Source organism: Microtus oregoni, unplaced genomic scaffold (genome assembly GCF_018167655.1).
Source record: "Microtus oregoni isolate MIOR12 unplaced genomic scaffold, Mior012 000018F_ref0000195, whole genome shotgun sequence".
Taxonomy (NCBI): domain Eukaryota; kingdom Metazoa; phylum Chordata; class Mammalia; order Rodentia; family Cricetidae; genus Microtus; species Microtus oregoni.
The window spans coordinates 1,242,379-1,256,785 of NW_024543077.1; the positions used below are offsets into that span (position 1 = coordinate 1,242,379).

Consider the following 14,407-nt stretch of genomic DNA (forward strand, 5'->3'; position numbering starts at 1 on the left):
TTGCCTCCCTAGTGCTAGGATTAAAGGCATGTACTGCCACTACCTGGCTTCCTCAGATTCTTAATGTCAATGAGATGCTTGTGACGTGGTGTTTTAACCAGCTTTTAACTTAGTGACTCGCTGGAGCTACTGTTGGTAAAGGTTATGAACTGTCTTGTCTCCTAAGTCTTTCATATTATGAACATTAAATATGAAAGTGTATTTTAGTTTTTTCAAAAAGTTACCACTTTGGCCATGTGTGGTGTAGCACACACCTTTAATCCCAGCAGAGACAGGCAGATCTTTATGAGTTTGACACCAGCCTGATTTACATAGTGAGTGGAAGGACCCCTAGGGCTCTGGACAGAGTCCCTATCTCAAGACAGGAGATGAGTGCTTGCCTACCTCACGGGAGGCTTTGGATTTGATACCCAGCACATTCTCCCTAAAAATGTATTACTGGGTGACTGGGGGTATAGTTTACTGAAGGCTACTTGCATAGCAGGTGTGAAGCCTTCAGTTCAACCACCACTAACAACTTGCACTAACCACATAATATGCATAATTAATATATATTGGTTCACACAATAATGTGAGGTGTACTCTTGATCCTGGTCATACCTGGAATGTAGTTAAGTTCTGATCTCAAACCTGAAGAGAAAAATACTTAGCACAATAAGCTCATTGTGGGAAGAACACTAATTGATTAGGGAAAATATTAATTGAAAGATGTAAAGTATTGATGCAGAATAAGATGTCTCTCTTTTTTCCTTCCTTCCTTCCTTCCTTCCTTTGTTTTTTATTTTTTTATTTTTTTGGTTTTCCGAGACAGAGTTTCTCTAGCTTTGGAGCCTGTCCCGGAAATAGTTCTTGTAGACCAGGCTGGTCTCAAACTCACAGAGATCTGCCTGCCTCTGCCTCCCGAGTAAGTGCTGGGATTAAAGGCGTGCGCCACCACTGCCCAGCAAGATGTCTCTCTTTAAACATATAAAAGATTAATTGGGGGAGATCTGTGGTGGATTGAAAAGGCTGAGATCACGGTGCTGAGCTGAGTTCTGGAGAAACAAGAGCACTTACTTTTACATTAGAGAGAAGTGACTGTGTGTGGCTGATAGGTGCTATCAGGGTTTTCTAACTAAACCTGGCTTATGCAAAGTGAGTCTTAAAAGAGGCGCTGATCTTAGGGACTCGGCCATGAGGGAAAGCAAGCAGAGTACAATTTTGGCTTTTTTGTTTCTTAGGCCACACTTAGGTTTTTTCTTAACTAGAGGAAATGAAAGGCTAGTTTCCTTTACTTGAACCAGATTCTTTAAAGTAGTACTTTTCTCTTGCTGTTGTTTGAATAACTTTTGTTTTGTTTTTTGAGACAGAATTTCTCTGTGGGACGGTTCTGGCTGTCCTGGAACTCACTCTTGTAGACCAGACTGACCTCAAACTCAGAGATCCACCTTGCTCACTATCCCCCCCCCCCCCCCCAGACAGGGTTTCCCTGTGGCTTTGGAGCCTGTCCTGGAACTAGCTCTGTAGACCAAGCTGGTCTCGAACTCACAGACATCCACCTACCTCTGCCTCCCAAGTGCTGGGATTAAAGGCGTGCGCCACCATTTCCCGGCTTGCTCACTGGTTTTGAAGTTCTTTTTTGTAATCTAAAATTACCGCTGAACCTGAAAGGCCCCCAGATACCCTGTGAGCAGCCGAAGGTTATGTTGCTGTGAAGCTGGGCGTTGGTGTACAGTACCATCCAGAAACTGTGGCATTGGGATGAGAGAGCCCAAGAGTATAAGGATGACTTTCCAAAACTGTGCCAAGAAATGGTGATGAGAAGTTACAGGAGAGAGCAGACAAATGATGGTCTTCCTCGTATAGAAAGGGCCCATCCCTCAGAGTGCCCCTGCCACTTAGTGCTGTGCGACCCCGTAACTAAGGGAAGCTCAGGACTGGTGAGAGTTGACGGGCTGACTACAGAAACACAAGGAAAGACTAAGAATTAGTGTCTGAAGATTTGAGTTGACTGAACATCTGATCATGAGCTATCGGAGTTTCTTGGCGGACCTGTCCCATGCCTTGCTGTTGCTGATTCCGTGGGACAAGTCTCCCTGCTGGGCAGTCTGTGCTTCTGTAGCGCATGCTCAGAGTGTGACTCAGTACTGGCTGCTATGGATTCCCTCTACTCTGGTTCTAACAAAAGGCAAGGGTTACTACAGACATCTCTTCTCATTTGTTTTAAAAAGAATTTTCTTCACAGTAGCTCACGCTCATATGACAAACCTGGACTAGATGATGACCACAAAATTTTAGTGTTCATTGACAATTCTGCTTATTCTAGTTCAAATTCTCCAAAAAACCCTTCCCTCTTGTCATGCCCTTGTCCTCTAAGTGGAACTTCATAGTTCCGTCCTTAGCTGAAGAATAGTACTTTTCTTTTTAAGCCACATTAACAGCAGCTAACAGAATCGTGAGTGTGCAGAATGTCTTCAAAAGGGGTTTCTCCTTCCTTCCTTCCTTCCTTTTTTCTTTTCTTTTCCCTCTCTCTGTCTTTGTCTCTGTCTCCCTCTCTCGACAGGGTTTCTCTTTGGCTGTCCTGGAACTAGCTCTGTAGACCAGGCTGGCCTCAACCTCGCAGACATCTGCTTCCCTCAGCCTCCCAAGTGCTGGGATTAAAAGTATGTGCTGCTACTGCCTGGCCAAAACAAACTCAGGGCATGCCTTAAATTTTAGCACTTTAAAGATAGAGGCAGAAAGATTAGAAGTTCAGGGATATCCTGGGCTTCATAGAGTTTAAGGCCAACCTGGATCCATGAGACTCTGTCGCCAAGAAGTAATGGAGGAAGAGACTTTGTATAACTTCCATGCTGTTACAGCACGTGGAACACAGCAATTAAAGACATCCTTGTGCTGACTCGGTGCAGGTTCTGCTCTCCAGGTGTATGGAGTGGTGGTGATGCTCAGCATGGGGATTCTGCTTATCAAGGAAAATACCTTGAAAAAGTGCTCAAATTATCTCATGCATATGATGTGTTTTGCCTGCGTATATGTCTGTGCACCACATTTGTGCCTGGTGTGAAACGAAGCCAAAAGGAAGCATCAAATTTCCTGAAGCTAGAGTTACATGTGGTTGTGAGCCATCGTGTGGGTGTGTTGGAAATCTCACTGGGTTCCCAGAAGAGCAGCCAGTGCTCTTAACCACGGATTCTGCTCCAGCTCCTCTCCATCAGAGCTTCCTTCTTATACCTGACAAATCAAGCAGGAAACAGTGTGAGGCTCTTATAGTAAGCTGGAATAAATAGATAACAATTTTTTAAACATCAACACTGAATTTCCAGTTATTTATTCATTGGCCCCTGATGAAATAAACTGTGAACCACCGTGACATTGGCAATGGTGGTGGAGAAGATGATGTTAGTAACCACAGAAAAAATATTTGCACATGGTAGGGGGCTTAGAGCCATATGCACTCATAACAAAAGAAATGTCCATTGAAAAATCAGATTTCTAAGATGAAACAATCATGGAAGAAACTTTGCGTGTGTGAATTTGCATTGGTGGGTGCTTAGTGAGTGTTTGCGTAGAAGGGCAGGGGACAGCACCCTCGGCTGTTGATCCTCCAGTGCTAGTGCTGTCTCCTTAGTTTTTAAAAGAATTTGTTACTAGCCTGGAGCTAGGTTCTATGACCAGCAAGCCCCAGGAAGACACACATATATTTCCTCTCTTGCTCTAGGGTTATAAGTGTGTACCACCATACCCAAACCTACTGACATTGATGGAACAGAACTCAGTCCTTATGCTTGTAAGGCAAGCACATCACTGAATTATCTCAGCAGCACTTGGGAAATTTTGGGAGGAATTGGGTTAACGTATGTTTTCATTGGCATCCTCCTCAGTTTCTGGGCCTGTGGTAAGAGAGCATCATGGTGGTATGAACACGCCATAGAGTGTTGTCTGAGGTGTCTATCCTGCCTGGTTCCTGCAGTCATTAAGTCCCAAAGAAATCACACAGAGGTCTATATTAGTTATAAACTGATTGGCCCATTAGGTCAGGTTTCTTATTAACTCTTATAACTTATATTAGCCCATTATTCTCGTCTATGTTATCCACGTAGCTCACTACCTTTTTCGGCAAGGCATTCACATCTTGCTTGCTCTGTTTGGATCACGACTGCAGAATAAGCTTTCCTCTTCCCAGGGTTCTCCTGTTCTCATTGCGCCGCCTCTACTTCCTGCCTGGTTGTCCCACCTCTACTTCCTGCCTGGCTACTGGCCAATCAATGTTTTATTAAAATACAGTTGACAAGGTACAGACCATTGTCCCACAGTAGAGGCCGTTTCTCTCATTCTGGACAGCATGTGTAGAGGGGCTACAGGAAGGTACCAGAGCAGGCTACACAATGCTCCACTGCATACTCTGAGTGACCAGCTGCCTGCTTCCTGCCACCTCCCAGTAATGCCATCGCAGTAGGACTTTAAGAAAAAATTAACCCAGAGATTAGATCATAACCAAATGCCCACCAATACTTGGATCTGTGGGAACATTTCAACAGCCATCCAGCAGAATATCTTCTTATCACTAAGGAAGGGACTCATTTCTGGATCCCTCAGTTGCTCAAGATTTTCCTTGTCGCCTTAAACAAAGAAAGCCCAGCCATATGTGACAGCACACGCTAGCACTGGGGACAGTGACATAGAAGGATTGAGAGCTCGAGATCAGTGTGAGCTGCACATTGGGACCCTGGCTCAGATGTGTTCAGATGGGAACAAACTGTGCAGAGGTCTCTTACCATTTTTGGTCCGTAATGGCTGAGCCATCCCTTCAGCTCTGTTGGCCACAGAGCAGCACCACAGGTAGAGATTGAAACCTGCCATGGGTTGCTATTAAGTGGCTGATATTGGCACTCTGGAGTCCTCTTCTGCCGCCCGTGTCCCTGAACAGTCTCTGGAATATAAGAAAATAATGATTTATCAGTAGCATATAAACTCAGACAAGTATAATGTTGATGTTTAACACCTGTAGGTTGCCCACATGGTAGAGATGGTAATGTCTTTACTTCCTGCTGGCACAATACACACTGTATTTAATACGATAAATTACTGAAAATACTGTGTAAAGTTACCTACAGATTATATTTCTAGGGTTTGCATGATACAGAGTCTGGGGGGTTGGCTGAGTGGGTGAGTGCTTCCTGCCCATGTGTGAGGACTGGAGTTCAGATTCCCAGCATCCATGCAGGAGCTGGACCAGTGGTCGGTGTCCGTAACCCCACCACTGGTGTGGGGATGGGGCACGGGGCAGAGATAGATGAATCCCTGGACCTATATAGAAGATGGCATGGAAGGTGACTAAGGAGAAAACCCAACATACCACACAGAAAGTGAATTGTCAAAAGAGCCACGAGCAAGGTTCACACTGCTTCCTTAAAGATTATAGAATCCCTGAGGGTCCGCACTCTGACTCGCTTAATGTTGTAGTGTGGTTGTTCTCATCCAGTGTCGTGTGTTGCCGTTCTAGTCAGTAAGGAAAATGTAATTTCCGTATGATGAAAGTACATTTTAATGAATGTTCTTTTCCAGATACTTAGCTTTAGAGTCTGGGTTTTGTTAGGACTGCTCCTGGGCCTTTGATGTTCTTAACTGTGCTGTTTTCCCACCCCATTTTAATGTCCAGTAGGTGTTGTTCACAATTCACTAGACTCAGAAAGATTTTTATGCTGTTTTATTTTCTCCCTTGTTTAGAAATCGAAACGAGTTGGCTGAGACTCTTGCACTCCTGAAAGCACAAATTGATCCTGTACTATTGAAAACCTCTAGCCAACAGGAAGACTCTTCCCGGGAAAGTCCCACTCTAGAGGATGAGGAGACTAAAAAAGAGGAAGAAACACCTAAACAAGGTTTTTTTTGTGTGTTTTCTTTTGCTTTCTTTTGTAATCTCTTCTATTTTCTGCTCCTCCACCAAGCTGTGTGCTCCCGAATTTTACCTCAGTTTTTCCAATTGAGAGCCATCCTGTAAAAGACTTTATTTCAAAAGAGGGAGAAAAAGAAATGTTTGCTCTTTCGGACATTTAAGAAATATAAATGAAATATGTTCAAATCACTAACGCGGTGTCTTACTGATTTGAGAATCTTGATAGGTGTGGTGCCGCTCACCTGTGCGCTACACACTTGGGAGGCAGAGGCAGGAAGTGCTGAGTTCTGAGGTGGCCTGAACCAAAATGAATGCTAAGATGTTTATTGAACTGGTTGGTCAGAGTGAGGAAAGCTGTATCAGAGGCTTGACAGTTTTAATCATTTTTAGGTTTATAGGGTCTGGGGCATTCAGATCCTACATTTATTGACATCGTGGTCCTCGCTCACTAGATGTCTGACCACGTTGAACATTGCGTCCCTGTGCTCTCTGTCTGCAGCCCTGGATTCTGCTTTCTGTCTTTATGGATTTGATTACTGGTCCCCTTGTTTCGCTTCATGTGCTGTCTTCAGGCGTCCACGTTAGTACACGCGTCATGGTAATAGTTCACTGTGTATGCCCCACGTTTTGTTCGTCCTTCCTCCTTCAGGCTGTTGTGAATAACTCTGCTGTGGACGTTCTAATACAGATCCCTCTGAGCTTGTACATGAGCTGCATGCCCACAAGTGAAACTGATGATCATACCGCTTCATTTTTGGACGCTCGCCGTACTATTTTCATTTTCTTTTCTTCTTGAGATAGGGTCTCACTGTGTTGCTCTGGCCGCCCTGGAACTCACTCTGGAGATCAGGCTGGCCTCAAACCCACAGAGATCCACCTGCCTCTGCTTCCTCAGTGCTGGGATGAAAAGTGTGCGTCCCTACTGCCCGACTTTAGTTGTGTTTTTATTGTTAATGCTGGGGAAACATTTGCGTGCCCCGTCGTGTGTTCTTCCATGTGTTTTTTCTTTTCTTTGATGATTTGGAGAAACTATCCATAAAATAAATCCCTATATATAGGAAACATTGCTTGAAAACAGACAATTAAACGTCCTTATAGTGAAGTGCTATTTCTGTAGTGAAATTCTACTTATCATGCTCATTTGACCATTGTTTCTATGACTTTGAGTTCTGTTGGTAGTTTCACTAGTTTGCTGCGTTTTCACAGATAGCAGATACTTGGGCTGCTTTGTTAAGGTGTAATAATTTTGAAGTACACCTTTGTATTCTAGAGGGTTTGTTGTTTTGCTTCTTTTAGCAGCTCGCTCTTAAGCATTAGTTCTGGTTGTTCACTTTGGTCATCCGTCCATTCCATGTATTTGTTTATTTCCACCCACAATAAGAAAATCAAAGGGGTTGGACATAGGCGGCACACACTTTTAGTCTGGGCACTCAGCAGGGGGATTGAGGCCAGCTGGGACTACATACTGAGACCTTGTCTCAAAAAATAAAAAGATCCCTGAGGGGGCTGGAAAGATGGCTCAGTGGTTAAGAGCACTGACTGGTCTTCCAGAGGACCTGGTTCAGTTCCCAACACCCACATTACAGCAGCTCACATCTTTACGCCAATACACAGTAAAAAAAAAAAAATAAATAATAATAATAATAATAATAAATGAAACAAATGACTCATTCTTTCAAAAAAGTTAAAGGAGATGGCTGGACACAGTGGCTAACAGCCGTCTGTAACTTTAGTTCCGAGATGTGTAGTGTGCTATTCCAACCTGAGGACTCTGGGCATGCACATGGTCCACAGATATATATGCAGACGAAACACCCATGCACAAAAAATAAAAGCCACAAAAATTATGGGTGGGAGCAAAGTAGAATTTTTTTTTTTCTGTGTAGCGCTGGCTGTCCTGGTACTCACTCTAGCCGCCACAATGGCCTCTCCCAGAGATCCACCTGTCTCTGCCTCCCAGTGCTAGGACCACACCCAGCTGCAAAATAAAAATTAACAGGAGTAGGAGGCTTTAAATTTGATTTCTTTAAAAAACATTTTAATTTATGAGGCTGGAGAGTTGGATCAGCAGTTAGGAGTACTTGATGCTCTTCCAGAGGACCCATAGTAGATTCACAGCAGCTGTGTTGGGTCACTGGTGCTCGCGTGCACACACCTTCTGCCCCCGCCCCCCCCAACCCCACACAAGCTTACAAAATCAATTGTAAAGGTTTTTATTCTCGCGGGAAGGACAGGGGTGCCACTTTGTGAATATGGAGGTCGAACGACAGCTCTGAGGAGTTGTCTCTCTACCTTTACACAGTTGTGGGGGTTTTGAACTTGGGTCACTAGACCTGCACAGCAATGTTCTTACCTGCTGAGCCTTTATGCTGGATAATTAGTTGTGTAGTTTAAAATTCAAAGCAAATTATTAGTTTGGTAAAGTTTTTTTTTAATTTTATTAGTGTGTGGGTGTGCACATCACTTTTCTCTGCCGAGCTCTTGCCGACCTTTCCTAGTGTACAATTCAAAAATTCCCCTGTTGGGCTCAGAGCAGAGTGGGGAAGTGATCTACAGGAGCGCTCGCTGTCCCCTTGAGGACATTGCTGGTACTGTATTGACTGTAACTATTGATGCCCTTTTGCTAAGAACCCATGTGGTGCTGGCCCACTTGTCCGAGTTCTACATGGGAGGGCAAGGCGTGTAGACGCTGTTTCTCCTTCCTTCCAGACAGCCGTTCCCAAGCACTACTCAGCACCTGCTGCTGTGGTGCATCCTAGCAAAAAGGAAACGGCTCATGGGAGAGAACTCTCTGGAGGGAGCAGAGGAGCAGGATATTGGAGTTCTGGTCTCTGCTCTTTCATGGCTCCTAAGTAGAAGCGCAGTGGGGAGTACCCGAGCTTAGGCGAGATTCCAGGATCAGCATCGTGCACTGCAATAAACAAAGACAGAATCAACAGAACTTTTCTGCGTGTCTCGTCCCGACAACAGAATGTTTATTTTTTAAAGGCTTCTCCTTTTCTCCTTTCTGAAATGAGGTCTCTTACTGTATTATCCCAACTAGCTTAACTCTTGGACTCGGGTTGCTCCCAAGAAAATGTTTCTTATTCATTTGTTTTTATAAATATTGGGCATCTTCTATGTACGAATCATAGTTTCTTGCAAGGAAGCCCCATAAATCAATCACACTGAAACCTACACTATAGTGGATAAAATAACTGATTGTTTGTCTTTTACTCGAGCCTCTTTTGTTCTAAAATGAATTGTATAATACTGAATTGCATAATCTGCAGCATAAACTTTATTAGTTAAACATTGCTGTAAGTTTTCAGGGACTCAAGTGAGTATCAGAATTGTAGGTAATGCTGCAACTTACGTATGTTACGTAAAGTTTTTCCATACAGGTCAGTTTTAATTTATAGATTATGGACAGTGAAGAGGTAAGAAGCAGTAAGAGAGAACCCTGGAGCAATATGCTGAAGTGAGTCACGTGAATATAACCTCGGCTTGCTCACCCCACTCCTCTGCAGGACCTTTTTCCTTTAGGATTGTCCTTGAATTAGGTAGCTGAGGCCCCAGATAGGAAAACCACAGATAAGGGGAGTTTACTAGATATAATTACTTCATTTTTCTAGGGCTTTCCTTAGGTTACCTAGTCTGTTTTGGTCAACTCAGTATTCTAGCTGAGACTGTGTGTTCAGAGGTCAGTGCTGTTTCTCCACTTAACTCCCGTTGAGCTGGAGTGGCTGCCGAGCAAGCACCAGTGGCACTTTGGGATCTGCCACTCCAGCTTGGGCTGAGGGCAGACGCGACAGGGCCCGGGTTTTCCATGGCTGCTGGGTGTGGGAAACTTTACCTAGACTGAGCCCTCTCTTCCCAGCTGTTCTGTGCCTGGCGATGCAGCGACTGTGATGGGACCCTGGGTGAGAGGAGAGAAATGTAGCTTTTAGTTGGTCACTTTACCCTCTTGGGTGTCAGCACACATTGCTGTGGACTTGGTAGAAGTGTGAGCAGCCTTCAGCAGCGAGTGATACAGTTGCAGTAAGAAGGCAGGGCATGACAAGGTTTTAAAAGTGTGGTTGCAATTTGGAAATTAGGCAAAAAAGAGGAGATGGTGGATCAGCACTAGAGAGAATTTTGAAGCCATTCTTATCAGTCAAGTAGATCTTTAATAGTTCATCAAATGGCCATCCTTTAGACTTGCCCTCAGCAGGATAATGCATCATTTCTGTTTCGTGGGTGTTAAGGAGAAGCACATTACTATAAGCTTGTGCACAAACCCAAAAATGACAGAAAATAGCTTTGAAAATTTACCAGCAACTGAATACTTACATAATCAGAATTGTATTTGACAAATGCTCAATTTTCTTAAGGGTGCTGTCCGTAAGCTCCCCGCCACCCTCGGCCCAGCATCTCCTGCTGCCGCCTGTGTCTTTAGGTCTCACCTTCACCTTTTCCTGTTCCTGGCCTAATCGTGCAGGCCCTGCCTCCGATGCTGTGAAAGGCCTGATTATACTCTGAAGTGAGCCTTTTGATCCCCTTTTCAATTGGCCACTTGTATTGGGGCCATGCACAGCACATGCTTTTAGCTGCCTAATGGCTGAACTTTAAATTCCAAATGATGGTGGACAGAAAGCTAAGGTTCTGGTCCTGTTCAAGTTGTTCAGAGTGCAGTCCATGTGTTTAGGTGGTGTACTTCTGGGAGGTTACAGTGCCTATAAAGAAAACAGTACCACTTAGTGCCCATTTTACTCTCCGTTATATACAGTGTTCTAATTTGGAAGGCACAAAAAAAATGCTAGCCTTGAGCTTGCAATCCTCCTGCCTCATCCTCCCAAGTAGCTGGTATTTTATAGGCCTGCACCTGACTTTAGACCATCATATTCACAGCAGCAACGAGATACCATAGTCATGCTTGAATAGCACGACCTTAGCATGGAGTAAGCCTCCATAATGCATGAGGGTAATCATGGCACCCTAGGCGACAACCAAATCTGGCCTGCCACCTGTTATACTGATTAATGAGTTTGTAAATTTTTGAAACTAGGCAGAGTGGTGTGCATTGATAATCCTAGCACTTGGGAAACTGAAGCAGGGAGTTTGTTCTGTATAGTGAGCTCCAAGCCCTCCTAGATTACATGGTAGAACTATCACAAAACAGAAGGGAACAATCTGTTTGTTGTCTGTGCCTAGGTCTCAGAATACTCCTGGGTCTTTCCTAAGCAACTCCATGGCAGAGGTCACAGATGTGGATCACTGCCCAGCTGTTAGTTCATTTTGGTTTTGTTGTTGTTGTTCTTTGAGGCAGGGTTTCTCTATGTAACTGTCCTGAAGCTGGAATTACAGGTGGCTGGTTGTTGTCTGCTGTGTGGATCCTGGAAGTCAAACCCTGATTCTCTAGAAGAGCAGCCAGTTTAACTGCTGAACCATCATTCCAGTTTTACCCATCTCTACTAACCCCTCTTTGTGTTGAAATTACATTTATTGTGCGCGTGTGCACGCATATACACACTGTTCAGATATGGAGATCAGAGAACAGCTTGCAAGAGGTGGTTCTCTTTACCGTGTGAGTTTTGGGGTTTGAACAAGGTCATCGAGTGCCTTTGCCTACTGAGTGATCTCACCGCCCAGTAGTGTGCCTGTTTATGTCATCTAGATGAATGCAAAGTTAGTTAAATACATGAATACTAGATCTGGAGGGATGCCTTTGAGCAGGTCCAATTTGTATTGTTCTCCTGTGATTTGTTTTTAAGTCCCAATTGTCCATCTTGAAAAATGTTCAACATACTTTGTTTATTTGATGTGTAAAATGAGACACTTCCGAGTTAACGTAGTAACAATGTAGGGCTAATTGTTACCATTTAATTACAGGTTAGTATTAATAGGAATGGTCTCTCAGTATGTGTATATGGGGTTTAGTACTGATAACATCATATTGAAGGAAATTCCTTGATCTTGAACAAACGAGTGGTCACCTTAAATTGAGTTCCTTCTAACTTGATTGTAAAGGATATTATATATTTATTATAGAAAATTTGAGGACAAAGCAAAACAATAATAATTAATAGTTATACTAAAATAAATTAGGTATTTATTATTTTTAAATATTAAAATAAATTAGGTATTTATTATTTTTAAATATTAAAATCTCAAGGTCCAAATCAGGAGCAGAAGGAGAGAGAGCACGAGCAAGGAACTCAGTACCGCGAGGGGTGCACCCACACACTGAGACAATGGGGATGTTCTATCGGGAACTCACCAAGGCCAGCTGGCCTGGGTCTGAAAAAGCCTGGGATAAAACCTGACTCGCTGAACATAGCGAACAATGAGGAATACTGAGAACTCAAGAACAATGGCAATGGGTTTTTGATCCTACTGTACGTACTGGCTTTGTGGGAGCCTAGGCAGTTTGGATGCTCACCTTACTAGACCTGGATGGAGGTGGGTGGTCCTTGGACTTCCCACAGGGCAGGGAACCCTTATTGCTCTTTGAGCTGACGAGGGAGGGGGACTTGATTGGAGGAGGGGGAGGGAAATGGGAGGCGGTGGCGGGGAAGAGACAGAAATCTTAAATAAATAAATAAATAAATAAATAAGAAAGAATATTAAAATAAATTAGGTATTTAGTAATTACCCCATAACCAAAAGGAAAATCACTGTTGCTATTATGATTTAGTTCTTTCTGGTCTTTAGTTTACTTTATTTCTGGACTGGTTGCTGTTGCATTCATTTATTAGAATTATGTGATAAAGAGTTTTATGTCTTATTTTTGTTCTTAACATCCTTTTCTCTTCTGACCATTTTCCAATGTGTTTCTTCCTTCAAGAAGGAAGTTGTGGATGTAAAGCAGAGAGTTTGGTGCTGGGTGGTTTCCCTTTTACACCGTCGGTACAGCCTCATGCACAAGTGCCTTTCACTGCAGCTAGACTACTTTTGAATTGCACGGTTTTTGATAAATTATATAGTTCAGGTAGTTCATTTTTACTTTAAACGGGTATTAACCTTGACTTCACTATGACCTAAACCTGAGGATAACCTTGTACTTGTGATCCTCCTCTGTCTGCATCCCTGACGTGTGTGGTGCTGGGGCTCTGTGCATGCTGCCGACTGAGCTATCCCAGCGTTTTGAACATTTTACCTACTGTGAATTTTTGGTCTGTAGCCCTGTATGTTTTAATAGCGTTCTCTGTTACTTTCAGTATTCTTTAGTAAGTACACTTGAGCACAGCCTCTGAAACCTGTCGGATCTTGCATGGCTCTCACTTTCTCACTTGTTCACGTACACTTTTAAAAGGGCATTGATGGGGGCACAAAAGGTGGCTTGGGAGTAAGAGCAGGCGCTGCTCTTGCAGTGGACCTGAATTTTGTTCCCAGTATCTAGGCCAGGCAGCTCATGACTGCTTATAACTACAGCTTGAGGGATTTGATGCCTTTCCCTCCTTCCATGTTTGCACACACATAAACGGAATTAAAAATAAGAAATAAGTATCTTTTAAATTGTTACTGTTCGTTTGTTAGTTTTACATTTAGGCTACAGTTTGTTGCCATTGCTGACCTAGTTTGTTCAATTAGGTCAGCAGGCGTTTTGCGAGCCCTGTAGGTAAATAATCTATGATTCTGCCTCCGAACAGTTAAGTCTTAGACTAGTTGAACAAATAGATGTGTGGATAAATAATTAGGGTTCTGAGTAGTAAGTGCTGCAAAAAACATACATCTAGCAACATGTAATAAACACAGGACATCATTCTTTATAGAGCAGTACAGAGTTACAGCTTAAGTAGAATGGGTGTTAATTGCACTTGAAAGTTTGAACATTTCGCCAGTAAAATGGTCATTATATCAGCCAACCTTGAGAGCTTACTTAGGCCACTTCTGTAGACCCTCTGTGTGATATTGCACTTGTATAATATGTATACATGATGCATACAGATGGCTGCAGATACGCAGACGGTTTGCAAGTATGAATAAGGACAGTGGTGACGTACTTGCCTGACCTGCCCAGTGCTCTGGGTTCTGTCCCCATAGACCATCAGCGAAAAGTGCTAATGTTTCGGGGACAAAAATGGGATAATATGACCCCAACTTTTGTGGAAAATATGCAGAGATAGATAGATTGATTGATAAGATAGATGGACAGACAACAGATGGAGCTACCTGAAACCATTGTCAGTGATTGCCTGTGACCATCAGGCTCATGGGTATTTTTCTTCTTTTCTTTTCATTTTCCCTCCACAGTGCTCATTGCTTTGATGACCTGAAATACTCAATGACTCACACACAAGACCATTTCTCACTTAATTAAAAACAAGTTGACCTTTTGGGACTATTTCATGAAGCTTTTCTATCTCATCTTTCTGAGATAGCCCTTGAGATGAAATCAATTACTTGAACTGTTTAAACATTTGCATTCCTTCAAGAACACCAAAGCTAAATGTAGAAAGCAGAAACCTGAGTCTGTATTTTATATCTAGAGATTGTGACTCAAAATATCCTATTACAAAAGACTTCAGCTTGAAATTGAAATAAGTATTGTAATTGTCTAAGATGTTTTTA

The 14,407-nt window shown here is 43.1% G+C and overlaps 1 protein-coding gene across 1 annotated transcript in view; it reads left to right on the top strand.

The window, feature by feature from the left end:
- Positions 1-14,407, top strand: part of LOC121458740 (remodeling and spacing factor 1-like) — a 101,575-nt gene that overhangs the window by 61,391 nt on the left and 25,777 nt on the right. The window contains exon 5 of the mRNA XM_041668050.1: positions 5,707-5,861. Coding sequence (XP_041523984.1) covers positions 5,707-5,861 — 155 coding nt within the window. The remainder of the gene's footprint in view (positions 1-5,706; positions 5,862-14,407) is intronic.